This window comes from Peromyscus leucopus, chromosome 1 (assembly GCF_004664715.2).
Source record: "Peromyscus leucopus breed LL Stock chromosome 1, UCI_PerLeu_2.1, whole genome shotgun sequence".
Lineage (NCBI taxonomy): Eukaryota > Metazoa > Chordata > Mammalia > Rodentia > Cricetidae > Peromyscus > Peromyscus leucopus.
The window spans coordinates 168,442,810-168,460,347 of record NC_051063.1 but is presented as its reverse complement, the minus strand read 5'-3'; the positions used below and the strand labels follow the sequence as shown (position 1 = coordinate 168,460,347).

The 17,538-nt window shown below is 51.8% G+C and overlaps 1 protein-coding gene across 5 annotated transcripts in view; it reads left to right on the top strand.

The window, feature by feature from the left end:
* Coq8b (coenzyme Q8B) overlaps positions 1-17,258 on the top strand; it is a 26,480-nt gene extending 9,222 nt beyond the window's left edge. For all 5 annotated transcript variants that reach the window (XM_028855068.2, XM_028855069.2, XM_028855066.2 and 2 more), the window contains exons 8-15: positions 1-125; positions 212-293; positions 1,549-1,642; positions 7,247-7,388; positions 7,501-7,608; positions 11,157-11,222; positions 15,918-16,004; positions 16,497-17,258. The exon at positions 1-125 is cut by the window's left edge and continues 16 nt beyond it. In XM_028855068.2, coding sequence (XP_028710901.1) covers positions 1-125; positions 212-293; positions 1,549-1,642; positions 7,247-7,388; positions 7,501-7,608; positions 11,157-11,222; positions 15,918-16,004; positions 16,497-16,799 — 1,007 coding nt within the window. In that variant the 3' untranslated portion in view covers positions 16,800-17,258. The remainder of the gene's footprint in view (positions 126-211; positions 294-1,548; positions 1,643-7,246; positions 7,389-7,500; positions 7,609-11,156; positions 11,223-15,917; positions 16,005-16,496) is intronic.
* Positions 17,259-17,538: the final 280 nt, after the last annotated feature.

Here is a 17,538-nt window from a genome sequence, read left to right as displayed (position 1 = left end):
AGCTGGGCAAGGACTGGCAGGAAAAGGTGGCTTCCCTGGAGGAAGTGCCCTTTGCTGCTGCCTCCATTGGACAAGTACACCAAGGCATGCTAAAGGATGGGACTGAGGTGGCTGTGAAGATCCAGGTGAGCAGGGAGGCTGGGCGGGAGTGGGGCGGGCACTGTGCTGTCCCTGTGTATGTGTGACTCCCGACCCCCCTCCCTCCTGACAGTACCCAGGTGTTGCCCAGAGCATCCAGAGTGACGTGCAGAACCTACTGGCCCTACTCAAAATGAGTGTGGGCCTGCCAGAGGGTGAGTTGCCCTGTCTGTCCCCACCAAGGGAGGGATGCCCAAAGAGAGGAAGTGGGGCTAGCCTGGGACAGCATCGAGTGTATACACATCACAGGGGTGACAAAAGGATGCCAAGCAGAGAAAGTTCAGTGAGAATGAGTGAATGTGGCATAGCTACAAAGAAACAAGCCCAGATCAAACGCACAGACAGACAGACAGACAGACTGGTGTGCAGTGTGCAGGGAACCACAGAAGCAGCAGAGAGAAGCTAGTGGGCAGCACCTTTGTGTTGCGTCCCATGAGCAATCACCTGTAGAAGACAGAGCACGGTATGCTTGTGGGGAAGAGAGGAAGTAGAGATGCAGACAGGCCTAGAAGTGAGATGAGAGGAAGAGGCAGTGTGAGTTGAGCATAAACAAGAGGCCGAAGACGGCTAGGGATGGAGCGCAGGAGAGTGCTAGGCCGGCGTGCACAAAGCCCAGGGTTGAGCTCTGATACCGAATAGGGTGTGGTAGTGCAGGCATACAGGACCCCCACACTCAGGAGGGAAAGGTGGGAAGATCGGAAGTTCAAGGTGAAAAGAGCTGCAGTTCCCATGACAGCGCCAAACCCAGGAGACAGACTTCCACAGAGACCACAGTTGTGGGAAAGACAGAGGGAAGGCGAACCCAAGATGAGGTGGGTAAACTGGGTCTGGTGGCTCACATTTGTAATCTTAGCACAGGGAATCTGAGGCAGGAGGATTGCTGAAAGTTGGGTCAACCCTGGACTACATAGAGAGACCCTATCACAAATGCAAAGCCAAGCATGGTAGCATGTCTGTAATCCCAGTATTTGGGAGGTGGAAACAGGAGGATCAGGAGTTCAGAGTCAGCCTTGTCTGCATATTGAGTTGAAGGCCAGCCTGGGCTACATGAGAGCCTGTTTTAAAAAAAGGAGGAATAGGGCAGTGGTGGCACACGCCTTTAATCCCAGCACTCGGGAGGCAGAGGCAGGTGGATCTCTGTGAGTTCCAGGCCAGCCTGGTCTGCAGAGTGAGTTCCAGGAAAGGCACAAAGCTACACAGAGAAACCCTGACTCGGAAAACCAGGAAAAAAAAAAAAAAAAAAAAAAGGAGGAATGAAAAAAAGGGGGTAAAAGTCAAGAACAGAGTGCATGGGACAGTGAGAGCCACAGAAGGAGAAATGTGTAAGGAAGCAGAGAGGACGGGCACATGGCACATGGGAGCCGGGGACAGGCAGCCATCCTCAGCTACCATCCCTCCACCCCACCCCAGGGCTGTTTGCTGAGCAGAGCCTGCAGACCTTGCAGCAAGAGCTGGCTTGGGAGTGTGACTACCGAAGAGAGGCTGCTTGTGCCCAGACCTTCAGGTAAGCCGACACCCCCAGGCGGCTCTGGGGGGGCGGGGACAGGCGGTGTGTGTGTGTGTGTGTGTGTGTGTGTGTGTGTGTGTGTGTGTGTGTGTGTGGATGATGGGACTCCTTCCTGGCAGCAGTCTCCCCCCCTCCCATCTGGACTGGGCTGGATGGAAGTACTCTCTAACCTCTGGCAGTCTTCATCTTCACATGGCACAGCAGACTCTCTCTTTGGTTCTTTTATCTATCCATCCATTCCTTATTCTTGCATGCTCTCTGGGGGCTGCACAGGTCACTTCTCTCAGAGTGTCATATCTGCTGTGGTCTCACAAAGGGGTTCAATTGCACCATGAGGTGCAGATAGGCCTGCTAGCCTGAGGGAGGGTAAGCATTCTGCAGCATCAGGGCCAGAGGACACCAGCTCCTTCTCCACAATAGGCAGAAAAAAACAGCGTCAACATCTGGGAAGCTAGGGTCCGTCTCACTATATAGTTCCTGCTGGCCTGGACCTTGAACTTATAGAGATCCACCTTTGTCTCCTCAGTACTGAGATTAAAGGCATGCACCACCATGCCAGCTCAACCTTATTCATTTTTAAATTTTATTTTAAACCAGGCATAGTAAGGTACACCATTAATCTTACCACTTGGCAGTCAGAAGCAGGTGGATTTCTGTAAGTTCAAGTCCAGCCTCATCTACATAGAGAGTTCCAGGCCAGCCAGGGCTACATAATGAGACTCTGTTTCAAAACACCAACAAAAACTCCAAGAAATTTTTTAGTTTGTTTTATGTATGGATTTTCTTTCCTTTTCTTTTCTTTTCTTTTCTTTTCTTTCCTTTCCTTTTTTCTTTTCTTTTCTTTCCTTTCCTTTCCTTTTCTTTTCTTTTCTTTGTGCATGCATATGTGTCTGTGCACCACATTGATGCAGTGCCCACAGAGACCAGAAGAGGGTTTGAGTCCTCCTGGAACTGGAATTATAGATGGCTGTGAGTCACTAGGTGGATGCTGGGAACCAAATCTGGGTCTTCTGGAAGAGCAGCCAGCTTCTAACAGGAGCCATCTATCCAGCCCTTCCGCCTTCTTTTTTGAGATTGAATCTCTTGCTGAAACTAGAACTCCCTGATTGGACTGACTGGCTGGCCGGTGGACCCAGGGATCCCCCTGTGTCTGTCTCCTTGGTGTTGGGTTTACAGGTGCATAGTGCCTTTTTTTATTTGTGACTGTTTACAGGGTTCTGGGGTCAAACTCTAGTCCTCCTGCTGTGTGGCAAGCTGCTTACCCACTGAGCCATGTCCTTAGTTCCTAAGGAGCCCTATGTCCACATACCCAGCAACCCTACCATCAGCCTTCTTGATAAATTCTATATGGACATGTATATTGTTGTATACCATCAGAGTTTTCTAGAATGCTTAAAGCACCAATGTGTACACATCCCAGCCTAGGAACCCAAATCTATCGGATCTATCCAGCAAGGTGGACAAACAAGTTATGGTGGTTTTATTTTTGTTTTTGAGATAGGGTCTCACTATGTAGCCCTGGCTGACCTTGAACTTGCTCCAATCATTCTGACTCTGCCTCCCAAGTGCTGGGATTACAGGCATGCCCCATACCTGGCTTTTATGGTGTTTTCAATTACCAGTTGAATCTTTAAAAAAAATTTTATTTATTTATTTTAATTATTTTAAATGTGAGACTTCGGATTCTGTTGGAGCTAGCATTATAGGCAGTTGTGAACACCCTAAGGTGAGCACTGGGAACAGAACTGGAGTCCTCTGGAAGAACAGCAAACATGCTCCCAACTGCTGAGCCATCTCTCTAGCCAACTCCCCTTCTCCCCCCCCCCCCCTTATTTTTTGAGACAGGATCTCAGTATGCAGCCTGGGCTGTTCTCAAACTCACTATGTGCCTGGGACGGCTTTACACTCCTGAGCCTGCTGCCTCCGCCTCTTCACTGCTGTGCCGCCACATCCGGGTCTCAATGGCAGACCGTATGAAGAGGAAAATGAACAGACTATAGCTATACAGAACAGTGTGGCTGTATCTTGGAATTATTGTCATGTGTAACAATTAAGGACAACTCAAGTCTGAGGGTGTAGCTAGTGGGTGTTTGCATAGCATACGTCGTGCTCTGGGTTCGATCCCCAGCATCACATAGTCCAGGTATGGTGGCTCATGCCTATAATCCTAACACTCAGGAGATGGAAACTGCAAGATTAGAAGTTCAAGGTCATCCTCTGCAACACAGCTGAGTCAGAGGCAGCCTGGGCTATATGAGACACCATCTCAAAAAGCAAAAAAACAAAAAACAAGAGGCACCTTGAGAGGAACCCCTACCGTATGGCTCACGAGTCTGCTATGACTCCCAGCATGACTCCATGCTCAGGAGACAGGGTGAGGAGACAATCCAGACAAAAATCATTCAAAAAGCGTGCCCTGGACCCTGATGAATTTGGGATTCAGTCTCGGGTCAGCCCTTACCAGGCTGTAAGGCTTATCAGGTGGCCTGATTCTGTACAGTGGCCTCAGGAGAGCGTTCTCATAGGGGAGGTGTGCTGATTAAATACTTAGGACAGCCCTGGCTCTTGAGAAGTAGAGCCAGTATCAGAGACCACATAAACTAGGACTAAACACCAGCCCAAAGCAGGACACTGCAGAGCACAGTGACACAGGATGACAGACCAGAGCAGCCTCATGTAGGATCTGAGGACATTTTCCCAGGATCCCCCAAAGCCTTCCTCATACCTCTGGTGCCTTCCCATCTGCCTGTTCTCAATGTCCCCACAGTTCCTCACTCACCCCTGGTCTACTGGACACATGTCCCTCAGTTTATCACTCATCCCTCTGTTGGCCTGAGGCTGGCTCTGTCACCCATCCACCCACACCAGCATGTCCAGTACCAAAGAAGGACTTCTGTCTTTATCGGGGAGGTGATGTCTGTACGGGTGTGTTCATGTATGTTCAAGGCATGTGGATGCCAGAGAACAGCCCTAGTTAGGTCCCATCTGTTTTTGAGACAGCACCTCTCTCTGGCCCAGAACTCGACAAGCAGGTTAGCCTGCTGCCCATTGAGCCCTAGGGACCACCTGTTGCTGCTTCCCCACGTCTGGGATTACAGTTGTGTGCACCACACTCAACCCATGGGTTCCGGTGATAAACTTGGGTCCTCATGCTTATGTGGTATCTTATTCACGGAGCTATCTCCTTGGCCCTTTGTTGTTTGTTTTGGGGCTAGAATGCCATGTAGCCCAGACTAGCCTCCTAGTCCCTATCTGGCTGAGGAAACCCTTGAACTCACCTGGTGAACTCAACAGTCTACCACTGAGACCCTGGTGTGGTATACATGCTGGATTGTAAGCATGTACACCACACCAGGGTCTCAATGGTAGACTGGTCTATGACAGGGAACACTCCCACTGTAATGTTGCGACTGTCTACCTGCTGAAATAGGTACTCCTGGGAGGGAAGTGTATTATAGCACGCATATCCTTCTTGCCTCCAGCTCCCAGTTGCTGAGATTACCGGCATCCACCACCACATCTAGGTCAGAAAAGGATTCTTCGATTTATTTACCACTGTTCAGAGTACAGGACCCTCCTGCATCTACAGGGGACAAATTCCTAGACACCCTTAGTTAGTTCTAAACCCTGCGTAGACTGTTTTTGTCCCTGTACGTATGTATGTAGAAGTCAGACTTACAAATTAGGGACAGTGTTTTCTGCTGCAACATGTTGATGTTTCTAGGAAGATTTCTATTCCAGGCTTTTGCCCACAAATTGAATACCTTTCACCTTTGTTCAGGCTGTCATCCTCCTGCCTCAGCCTTCTGAATGCTGGGTTTAGAGGCCTATGTTACTTTTCACGGTGCCTTACTCACCTTAAGCAAGCATTTGTCATGCATTGTGGGTGTAACTTTTGCAGCTTGTAGTAAAACTAGCACAGAGTTCTCTTCCTCACAATTTCACAGGTAGATTTGTTCTTACTAAGAATCTTAATGGACTATGTTTTTTTCCTCATTGAACCTGAGCATTTTGTCTTTTCACTTAAAGAAAGTACTGCCATTGAAATATTCAACAGTCAACCTGCTAAAATGGCTAAGGACTCTCAGAAGGGAAGTGTATTACCATGTATACCATGCTTATACTGGACAAGTACGTGATTCCTGTTCCAAACAGGGTGGGGTTAATTTTTATCATACTGCTCAGAATGGTATGCAACTTAAAATTTGTAAATTTAAAGCTGGACTTTTCCTTCCTTCCTTCCTTCCTTCCTTCCTTCCTTCCTTCCTTCCTTCCTTCCTTCCTTCCTTTTTCCCCCTGAGACAGGGTTTCTTTGTATGGCCTTGACTGTGATCTCGCTCTGTAGCCCAGGCTAGTCTCAATTTCACAGAGATCTGCCTGCCTCTGCCTTCCAAGTGATGGGACTAAGGTGTGGGTCACCACTCAGCAGGAATTTCCTTTTTTTAATGCATATTTATTTTTGCTTTATGGGTACAGATGTTTTGCTTGTGTGTGTGTCTTGCACCATCTACATGTAGTGCACTCAAAAGCCAGAAGAGGGCATCAGGTCCCCGGGAACTGACATTCTAGACAGTTGTGAACCATGTGGGTGCTGGGAGTTGAACTCAGGCTCTCTGGAAGACCAGCTAGTGCTCTTAACTGTTGAGCCATCTCTCCAGCTCGCTTCTTTTTTCTCTCGCTTGCTTACCTGCTTTTTGAAACAGCATCTTATCATGTGCCCTGGCTGACCTGGAATGTTCTGTGTCACAGAGGCTGACCTTGAAGTCCTGACCTCCTGCCTCCACTCCCCAGTGCTAGGTTTACAGACATGCACTACCACATCCAGCTTAGACCAAGGTTTACCACAAGTAACTGAAACTCTTTAGTGACTCCAAGGAGTAACTGGTGACTATCAGTGTAGAGCCATAGACTTAAAAACTTAAAAAAAAAAATAATTTGTAATATGTATCATTGAGTGTTGTGTGTACATGTGCATACACTCCAGTGTGTGCATGCTACAGCATGCATGTGGGGATCAGAGGACAACTTTAGGAATATGTGGGCCCTGGAATCAAACTCAGGTCATATGCCACAAGTGCCTTTATTTATTCCCTAAGCCATCTCACTGGCTATACACTAGTTATTTGTTCTTGTTGCTTTTGTTTTTGGAGACAGGGTTTCTCTCTGTAGCTTTGGAGCCTGTCCTGGAACTCACTTGGTAGCCAAGGCTGGCCTTGAACTCACAGAGATCCGCCTGCCTCTGCCTCCCAAGTGCTGGGATTAAAGGCGTACGCCACCACCGCCCGGCTAAACTAGTTATTTTTAAGTGATGCATGAACTAAATTTTCTGAGCTCACCATCGAGTCACCAGAAGTCAGAGAAGGATTGGTAGGAGGGAAGTGGTAACTGGGTCTCCAGCAACATGCAATAAAAGACAAGGCAATACAACAACGTCTGTTAAATTCCAGTCACCCAAGGCAGCCAAGCCAGAGAAGTGGGAAGGAAAGGAAAGCCTAGAGCAGTGAGGTCTGAAGGGCCTCTCAGTAAAGCAGCCAGTTCAAACCCAGCCTCTGCTCTCTAAAGCATGAAGTTTCTCTCATCCTCGCCTTCTTCCTGCTCCAGGAAGCTCTTGGCGGACGACCCCTTCTTCCGGGTGCCAGCTGTGATACAGGAGCTGTGCACTACACGTGTGCTGGGCATGGAGCTGGCTGGGGGGATCCCTCTAGACCAGTGCCAAGGCCTGAGTCAGGACATCCGGAATCAGGTACGTCTTTTTTGGGGATGGAAAGGGAGAAGGGCCAGGCACAAACTTTCTCCCTTGGCCAGGAGGACCAGGCAGAACACCCCACTGAGACGTCTTCTTCTTCCTCCTTCAGATTTGCTTTCAGCTCCTGAGGCTGTGTCTGAGGGAACTGTTTGAGTTCAGATTCATGCAGACAGATCCCAACTGGGCCAACTTCCTGTACGATGCCTCCAGCCACCAGGTTGGTTCCTTGGGGTGTGAATCAGGGTACATCAGTTCTGGTAGGCAGAACACCCATACACATACAATAAATCTTTTAAAAATATAAATATATTTTTTAAATATAAATAAACCAAATACCATGATGGGGAAAACTACAAGCAATGTAGGCCCCAAGTACAAATTACAGGACAATTATTGTAAACACTATTGAAAGTTTTCTGGCACTCACTATGTAGCCTAGGTCAGCACTGAATTCATAATCCTTCTGCTTGTTTGGAATTGCAGACATGTGTCCCCAGGCCTGGCTTCTCTGTATATATGAAGCTTTAAATTATAGAACTATTACTAGGCATGATCTGTGCCTACATATGAATGTAGAGGATGTGCATGGAGATTTCAGGAAAAAATTTAATTTTTAAAATTATTATCTTAGAATTTCTGTGTATGGGTGTTTTGCCTGCATGTATACTATGTGCCATGTGTGTGCAATGCCTGAGGAGGACAGAAGAAGGCATTGGATCCCCTGGAACTGGAGTTAGAGACAGCTAATGTGGGTGCTGGGAATGGAACCCGAGTCCTCTGAAAGACCAGCAAGTGTTCTTAACTACTGAGCCATCTCTCCAGTACTCAGGAAATTATCTAATGATATTAGTTTCAGGAATTGATAACCCTGGAGAAGGTCCTGGGAGTATATAGGCGAGGGAGGAATAAACCTGTGTGGGTGGTGTTCATATTTAAGCTGAGGAGTAGGACTTGTATGTATTCACTTACTTTTTCAGATGTCTTATTCTCTTAGTTATTTTATGGGCCCAAGATTTGCATTTGAGGCAAATAAGCTGGGTATGATGGCTCACGTCTGTAATCGTAGCACTCAGGAGGCAGAGGCAGCCTTGACTACATAGTGAGAATGAACTGTTTCGAAAAACAACAAAAAGAAGGTTAGCACTAAAGCTCAGTCTTAGAGCACCTGCCTAGAATGCACCAGTGGGGAGCAGCTGGGGGAGAGCACCTGCCTAGAATGCACCAATGGGGAGCGGCTGGGGGAGAGCACCTGCCTAGAATGCACCAGTGGGGAGCAGCTGGGGCAGCGCACCTGCCTAGAATGCACCAGTGGGGAGCAGCTGGGGCAGCGCACCTGCCTAGAATGCACCAGTGGGGAGCGGCTGGGGCAGCGCACCTGCCTAGAATGCACCAGTGGGGAGCGGCTGGGGGAGAGCACCTGCCTAGAATGCACCAGTGGGGAGCGGCTGGGGGAGAGCACCTGCCTAGAATGCACCAGTGGGGAGCATCTGGGGCAGAGCACCTGCCTAGAATGCACCAGTGGGGAGCAGCTGGGCAGAGCACCTGCCTAGAATGCACCAGTGGGGAGCAGCTGGGGCAGAGCACCTGCCTAGAATGCACCAGTGGGGAGCAGCTGGGGCAGAGCACCTGCCTAGAATGCACCAGTGGGGAGCGGCTGGGGCAGAGCACCTGCCTAGAATGCACCAGTGGGGAGCGGCTGGGGCAGAGCACCTGCCTAGAATGCACCAGTGGGGAGCGGATGGGGCAGAGCACCTGCCTAGAATGCACCAGTGGGGAGCAGCTGGGGGAGAGCACCTGCCTAGAATGCACCAGTGGGGAGCATCTGAGGCAGAGCACCTGCCTAGAATGCACCAGTGGGGAGCGGCTGGGGGAGAGCACCTGCCTAGAATGCACCAGTGGGGAGCGGCTGGGGGAGAGCACCTGCCTAGAATGCACCAGTGGGGAGCGGCTGGGGGAGAGCACCTGCCTAGAATGCACCAGTGGGGAGCATCTGGGGCAGAGCACCTGCCTAGAATGCACCAGTGGGGAGCGGCTGGGGCAGAGCACCTGCCTAGAATGCACCAGTGGGGAGCGGCTGGGGCAGAGCACCTGCCTAGAATGCACCAGTGGGGAGCGGCTGGGGGAGAGCACCTGCCTAGAATGCACCAGTGGGGAGCATCTGGGGCAGAGCACCTGCCTAGAATGCACCAGTGGGGAGCGGCTGGGGGAGAGCACCTGCCTAGAATGCACCAGTGGGGAGCGGCTGGGGGAGAGCACCTGCCTAGAATGCACCAGTGGGGAGCGGCTGGGGGAGAGCACCTGCCTAGAATGCACCAGTGGGGAGCAGCTGGGGCAGAGCACCTGCCTAGAATGCACCAGTGGGGAGCGGCTGGGGCAGAGCACCTGCCTAGAATGCACCAGTGGGGAGCGGCTGGGGCAGAGCACCTGCCTAGAATGCACCAGTGGGGAGCGGCTGGGGCAGAGCACCTGCCTAGAATGCACCAGTGGGGAGCGGCTGGGGGAGAGCACCTGCCTAGAATGCACCAGTGGGGAGCGGCTGGGGCAGAGCACCTGCCTAGAATGCACCAGTGGGGAGCGGCTGGGGCAGAGCACCTGCCTAGAATGCACCAGTGGGGAGCGGCTGGGGGAGAGCACCTGCCTAGAATGCACCAGTGGGGAGCATCTGGGGCAGAGCACCTGCCTAGAATGCACCAGTGGGGAGCATCTGGGCAGAGCACCTGCCTAGAATGCACCAGTGGGGAGCGGCTGGGGCAGAGCACCTGCCTAGAATGCACCAGTGGGGAGCAGCTGGGGCAGAGCACCTGCCTAGAATGCACCAGTGGGGAGCAGCTGGGGGAGAGCACCTGCCTAGAATGCACCAGTGGGGAGCAGCTGGGGGAGAGCACCTGCCTAGAATGCACCAGTGGGAGCATCTGGGGCAGAGCACCTGCCTAGAATGCACCAGTGGGGAGCATCTGGGGCAGAGCACCTGCCTAGAATGCACCAGTGGGGAGCGGCTGGGGCAGAGCACCTGCCTAGAATGCACCAGTGGGGAGCGGCTGGGGGAGAGCACCTGCCTAGAATGCACCAGTGGGGAGCGGCTGGGGCAGAGCACCTGCCTAGAATGCACCAGTGGGGAGCGGCTGGGGGAGAGCACCTGCCTAGAATGCACCAGTGGGGAGCGGCTGGGGGAGAGCACCTGCCTAGAATGCACCAGTGGGGAGCAGCAGGGGGAGAGCACCTGCCTAGAATGCACCAGTGGGAGCAGCTGGGGGAGAGCACCTGCCTAGAATGCACCAGTGGGGAGCGACTGGGGGAGAGCACCTGCCTAGAATGCACCAGTGGGGAGCATCTGGGGCAGAGCACCTGCCTAGAATGCACCAGTGGGGAGCAGCTGGGGGAGAGCACCTGCCTAGAATGCACCAGTGGGGAGCAGCTGGGGGAGAGCACCTGCCTAGAATGCACCAGTGGGGAGCAGCAGGGGGAGAGCACCTGCCTAGAATGCACCAGTGGGGAGCATCTGGGGCAGAGCACCTGCCTAGAATGCACCAGTGGGAGGCTAGGGCTGTGGCTCAACCACAGAGGCCTGGCCTCATATCCACCAACAAGAGCCTGGATATATGGCCTGGTGATACAGTGTTTGCCCTTAATCACCAGTGAGGGTCTAGAGGTGTGGCTAAATAGTGGAAGTGAGGCTGCAGGGGAGAGGAACATGGGTCCTGGCTACTTCAGTTGAAAGTGAGGATATCAGCCTCTCGCCATATTCCTGTCACCCATTGTTCCCAGGTGACATTACTGGACTTTGGTGCAAGCCGGGCATTTGGAACAGAATTCACAGACCATTACATTGAGGTGAGTACCCCCATCCCTGGGGCTTCTGAAGGGCCAAAGCTCAAGCTAGATAGTGAGGACAGGGTAAGAGGGAAATGTGAACTGGAACTAAGAAATATGGCCTTCAAGATGGTTCACACTAGAGTGCCTGCTGCCCTGACTGTGATTCCTGGAACCCACATGGAGGAGGGAGGGGACTGACTCCTTCACATCCTCTCACCTCAACACTTGTGTGTGGTACATCCACATGCCACAACCCCGGTTCCCTCTCTCTCTCTCTCTCTCTCTCTCTCTCTCTCTCTCTCTCTCTCTCTCAACTTTAAAAGAAATAACAAATAAGCCAGGCCTGGTAGCTACTGAGGAGGCCAAGGGAAGATGACTGATTGCAAGTTCAGAGCCTGCCTATGCTACAGGTGAGTTCAAGGCCAGCCAGCCTGAGCAACCTAGTGAGACCCTGTCTCAAAATAAAAGTAAAAAGAGGGCTAGGACTGTAGCTTCATAGTTGGGCACTTCCATTGGCTCCACCAGTGAGGGGCATGATGGAGGCAGATCACTCACCTAGAATCTACCAGAGGCTCTGAGTGTTGTTCAGCGGTGGGGTGCTTGCTTAGTATCCACAATTTCCTAGAGGCCAGATGTGGCACACGCCTTTAATCTCAGCATTCAGGAGCAGAAGCAAGTGGATCCCTGTGAGTCCAGACCAGCCAAGACTACATAGTATTAATATTAATAGTAATATTAATAATAGCTAATAACCACCAACCACTTAGTATTATTACAAGTAGTATATAATTGAAAGCGGCCAGGGCCACTCGGAGTCCCATTTTACAGGTGAACAACTGAGGCTTAGAAAGCAATTCCCCAAAATCCTAGCATGCCTGTGGGTTGCAGATAGTCTGGGTTCAGAGCCATGTTCTAGCCCTTGCTCAGCCCTCTTCTGAGAGAAGGACCAGAGATTGTCACCCTGTCCAGGATCTTGGCATCCAGCCTGCACTTCACAGGAAGTTGTAGCTCCTCAGGGAATACTTCCTCACCTACTTGGTTCTTCCATTTCTTCCTTCTAAGTCAGTCCGTCTCAGAGGCTGCAGAGACTTGTGTCTACCTACATGCAGCTGGGGTTTCCCATTCTTCTAGCTGTCACTTCTGACATTCTCTGACATCCCCTTGGTGCCAAGCCCTACTCCCCGGCCCCAGTCTCCCCATCACAGAGCTCACCGTCTGTGTCCCACAGTAGTGCGACAGTTAAGGACGTAGAGGGTTAGGGCTAGGCTGAGAAATGGAGGGCATTGTGAGAGTCTAGAAGAACCTGTCGCAGATTGAGGATCCAAGAAAGGCTTCCTGGAGGAGGAGATTTTGAGCTGAGAGCTAAGGGATGCAAAGGATAGTCAGTAAGAAGCTAGAAGGACATCTAGATAAATGTGCAAAGGTCAAGAGTCACCTTTGTCACTGTTCTGTTGCTGTGAAGATACCATGACCAAAGCAACTCTTTGTTTGTTTGTTTTGTTTTGTTTTTTTGAGACAGGGTTTCTTTGTGTAGTTTTGGTGCCTGTCCTGGATCTCACTCTGTAGACTAGGCTGGCCTCGAACTCACAGGGATCCACCTGCCTCTGCCTTCCGAGTGCTGGGATTAAAGGCATGCGCCACCACTGCCCAGCAAAGCAACTCTTATAAAGGAAAGCATTTAATTGGGGACTTCCTACAGTTTCAGGGGCTTAGTCTGTTATGATCACAGCATGGAGCATGGCAGCAGGCCGGTGTGATGCAAGCTAAGAGCTACATCCTGATCCACAGGCAGAGAGACTGGGCCTGGCATGAACTTTTGACATCTCAGAGCCCACACCCCACCCATCCGTGACATACTTCCTCCATACCTCTTTTTTTTTTTTTTTTTTTTTTTTGCGGGAGGGGAATGTTCAAGACATGGTTTCTTTGTGTAGTCCTGCCATCCTGAAACTCACTCTGTAGACCAGGCTGGCCTCAAACTCACAGAGATCGGCTTGCCTCTGCCTCTTGAGTGCTGAGAGTCAAGGCGTCCACCACCACCTGGCTAAGGCCATGCATTTTGATCTTTTTAATCCTTTCAAAGAGTTCTACTCCCTGGTGACTAAACATTCAAATATATGAGCCTATGGGGCCATTCTTATTCAAATGACCAAAGGAGGGAATTTAGGAAAATCCTTTCTGCATGCTGGCGCTTCTGAACAGAAATGGTCATTTAGGGGCTGGAGAGATGGCTCAGCAGTTAAAGTATTTGCTGGCCTTACAGAGGACCCAGAGTCCTAGTCACTGTAATAGTGTTGTGAAGAAACACCATTACCAAGGCAACTTATAAAAGAAAGCATTTGATTGGGGGCTTGCTTGCAGTTTCAGAGGGTGAGTCCATGACCATCAAGGCATGAGTGTGGCAGCAGGCTGGCATGGCACTGGACCAGCAGCTGAGAGTTTACATTTGGTCCACAAGCAGGAAGCAGAGAGAGAGTTAACTATGCCTGGTGTGGGCTTTTGAAACCTAAAAGCCAACCCACACTTCTTGCAACAAATTCATACCTCCTAGTCCTTCCTAAATAGTTTCACCAACTGGGGACCAAGTATTCAGTATTCAAACCTATGAGCCTTTGGGGGCCATTCAAACCACCATGCCCCAGCTCAGCACCCATAAGGACTCATAACCATCTGCAAGCAGAGGATGCAAAGCCGTTCTCTGGCCTTCATACAGAGATCCAAGGGAAACTCATGTTCTGATTGGACAGGCAGGTGTTGGGTAGAGCCAAGACATTCTGGGTGCTAGGCCCCTTTTCAGTAGGCACTCTGTCTCCTGGGGTGCTTCAGAAAGGGTTTGAGGAGGGGAGGAGCAATGGAGTTGAAAACTCCCAGGGGGCTGTGAGAAGTTGTGGAGGAGCCAGTGGGAAGACACCTAGTGAACACAGGACCATGGGCGCTGACAGTCTTGAAGAAGGAGAAAGGTGCTGGGGACACGGCCAAGGACGGGCTCTAGCCTGAGAACTTTTAGGCCACCTCTAACTGCCGACAAGGAAGAACTGGTGACCCAACCCCCCCCCACACACACACAGGCCATTTTAGCCATAAAGCCAAGGCCTCCCCGAGCACTTGAACCATCCATTTTCCATGGACACCCCCTTCCAAAAACCACCTTAACCTTTTCAAATAAAACAAACAACAACAAAAACCAAAACTGTTGGTGGCCGATAATCAGAGTACTTGGGAGAGGACAGGACAGGAGAATCATGAGTTCAAGGCCAGCCTGAGTTTCATAGTGAAACCCTGTTTGTTTATTTTTAGGTGCATTGTATGTGTGTGTGTGTATACACACGTATGTATATATGTGTATATATTTACACACACACATACATACATACACACACACATGTATATACACACACAAGTATATATATACACACATACATACACACGTATGTATATATACACATACATACATGCATACATGTACACACATGTATGTATATATGTGTACACACACACAGACACCACACACGTGCTCGCATACACCATGGGACACATGAGGAGGTCAGAGGAACATCTGCTGGAATCAGTTCTCTTTGCACCATGTGGGATCTGTGGGGCCTGAGGATCAAATTCGGGTCATCAGGCTTATCAGCGCCTTTAACAGCTGAGCTATCTTTTAAAAAAGAAAAAGGAAATTTATATGGAACTCTAACAGATGGCCAGACAGCCACAGGCAGGGGGAGCTACAGCATTATTCCCTCCCAAAGAAAAGAGCAATGCAGTGGGTCAGGGCTGGACAGGCTCCTCTCCCTGCCCTGAGCCGGCCTCTTCTGCACAGGGGCCCAGGGAGAGCCAACGAGAGCCAGTAACAGCTAGAGTAGCCTGCGGTGCGGGCACAGTGCTGAGCCCCACACAGTGATCCCAGGAGGAACCAGAGTTCCTCACTCCCATTTAATAGATGAGAAAGTAGAGGCCCCCCTACAGGTCCTAGCATCCTCTGAACCCCAGCAACTGGTACAGGTACTTCGGAGTCTCCCTCTTCAGGACTGGACGGGAACTTAGCTCCACAGCAAGGCTAATTAGGGGCACCCTGAGTGCTGTGTCTCATGCCCAGTGTCTCTGGACCCATCTAGAATCCCTACACCCAGGGGGCTCAAAATCCAGTGGGGGCGATGGCGCTCTGGCAACCTGAGACACCGTTCGGTTGTTCCATTCTTGGCTGGTGTCTGGACCCATCAACAGATGGGCCACTGGGCCACTCATGCTGGAGCTTGCAGACAGTCCTGCCTTCGAAGTGGGTGGCAGTGCCCTGCCATTGCCACCCGCAGGCTCTCACCATTCAGCAGGGACAGAGTAGGGAGGGGGAAGCTTCTAGAAAGAGTCAGTCAGTGAAAATGGAGGTGGATCCAGGTTGGGCAAGATATCCCCTCCCTGCTCTCTCCCTCCCTTCCTCCTTTCCTTTTTAACAGTGTTACCTGGTAGTCCAGGCTGGCTTTGAACTCATAACCCTGACCGGCCTCCTGAGTACTGGGATTGTAGGGATGCACTGCTTCAACCTCTGGCTGGTATTTCCTATTGTCTAGACCCTCCCTTGTAGTCTGGTGTGATGGTGCAGACCCATAATCCTTCAACTCCTGCAGCTGGAGGCACGAGGTGAGGTCAGACTGCCTCAAAACAAACAAAACCCCAAAGCCTCCCTTGACCGCACTGGTCTGTCCTCTCACACCCCAGGTGGTGAAGGCTGCTGCTGATGGAGACAGAGATCGAGTCCTGAAGAAATCCCAGGATCTCAAATTCCTCACAGGCTTTGAAACCAAGGTCGGTAGCCACTGAGCAGAAGGGGCTGGTGTGTTTGTTGCTGTCTTCTTTAGGGGGCTAGTGTCTTTTGGGAGTGGAGGATGCAGGAGAAGGATGAGGGGGAGCACAGACTGTGTTTCTATCCCAGGGGAGACTAGTCTATACTGAGGAGCCCCGGGGTGGATTGGAGGGTGTGGCTACTGGGGGGGCACTATTTCTATTTGGGGATCCTAGGTTTGAGGAGCCGAGAGGCTACTTGTCTGTAGAAAGCCTGGGCTCTTTGAGAGTAACTGGGGATGTTGGGGATAGCCAGTGACTACTTATTACTCCTAGGGGATTTGGGCTAGCAATACAAGTCCTCCACCACTGAGCCCCGCCCCAGCCCAGCCCCTCACTGGGGGATTCTAGGCAAGCTCTGCCAGTGAGTCACGCCCCAGCCCTTGCAGTTTGCCTCTTCTGAAGTAATCAGAGGACATTGTGTCCGTCTGGATGCATCTGCCATCCCCACCCTAGGCATTCTCCGACGCCCACGTGGAGGCAGTGATGATCCTGGGGGAGCCCTTTGCTGCCTCCAGTCCCTACGACTTCGGAGCTGGAGAGACGGCCCGCCGAATCCAGGGCCTCATCCCGGTGATGCTCCGGCACCGGCTGCGCCCACCCCCTGAGGAGACCTACGCCCTGCACCGCAAGCTAGCTGGGGCTTTCTTAGCCTGTGCTCGTCTCCACGCCCACATCGCCTGCCGGGACCTCTTCCAAGACACCTACCACCGTTACTGGGCCAGTCGCCAGGCACTGCCACTGCCAGCAGCCTCCTGACTAGAAGGACCTCCCTGCCGACCCCCATGACAGACTCCATCCAGGGATACCAGCTCCACAGCGGGCGGTCCTCTGTTACGGCTCTTCTTGCCCCCTCCCCCTCTGTCCTGGCTCCAGAGTCTAGTTCCTTGCCTTGGATCTTCGGGCCCCTGGAGTTAGCGCCCTGATCCAAAGTGGGCATCCTGGAATTCTAAAGCTTGCAGTCAGCAGATTCCTGCCTTCATCTAAGTGAGCCCTTGGTCCCTTCATGGGGTTCACTCTCGTCTGGAGGGGGCGCCCCTCGGCCGCGGGTCTCCCAGGATCCGCAGGAGAAAGGGGAGATGGTGGCTGTTGGAGGCGGTCCTCACCTTTGCCTCCCTCGCTCTACCAGCTGCCTTCTTCCGGGGTTCCAGCCTGTGTATTGGAGGATGGGGGTGGGTGCCGATCCGTCTCTCCGAATAAAGGCACCCTTTCCCTTCCCCCCAGTTCTTTTCTCTCTGCACTAAGGGGGAGGAGCTCACAAGGCGGCTCCAGGTGCAGATGGCCAGACCCCCCCCCCCTTGTCTAGGGCCATCTGTTGCGGGGAACCTCCTCCACCCCCCCTCCACGTGCTGACCACCTGCTCCAGGGCTGTGGCAGCTGAGAAGTAGCCTCCTATCACACGAACTCGCCCCCCACCCCCAGCTTCAGGCTCCCTCCTGACAACCTCGCCTTTGCTAATGGGCCCTAATGCCCCTACCAGCTGCTTTGCCAAACCCAC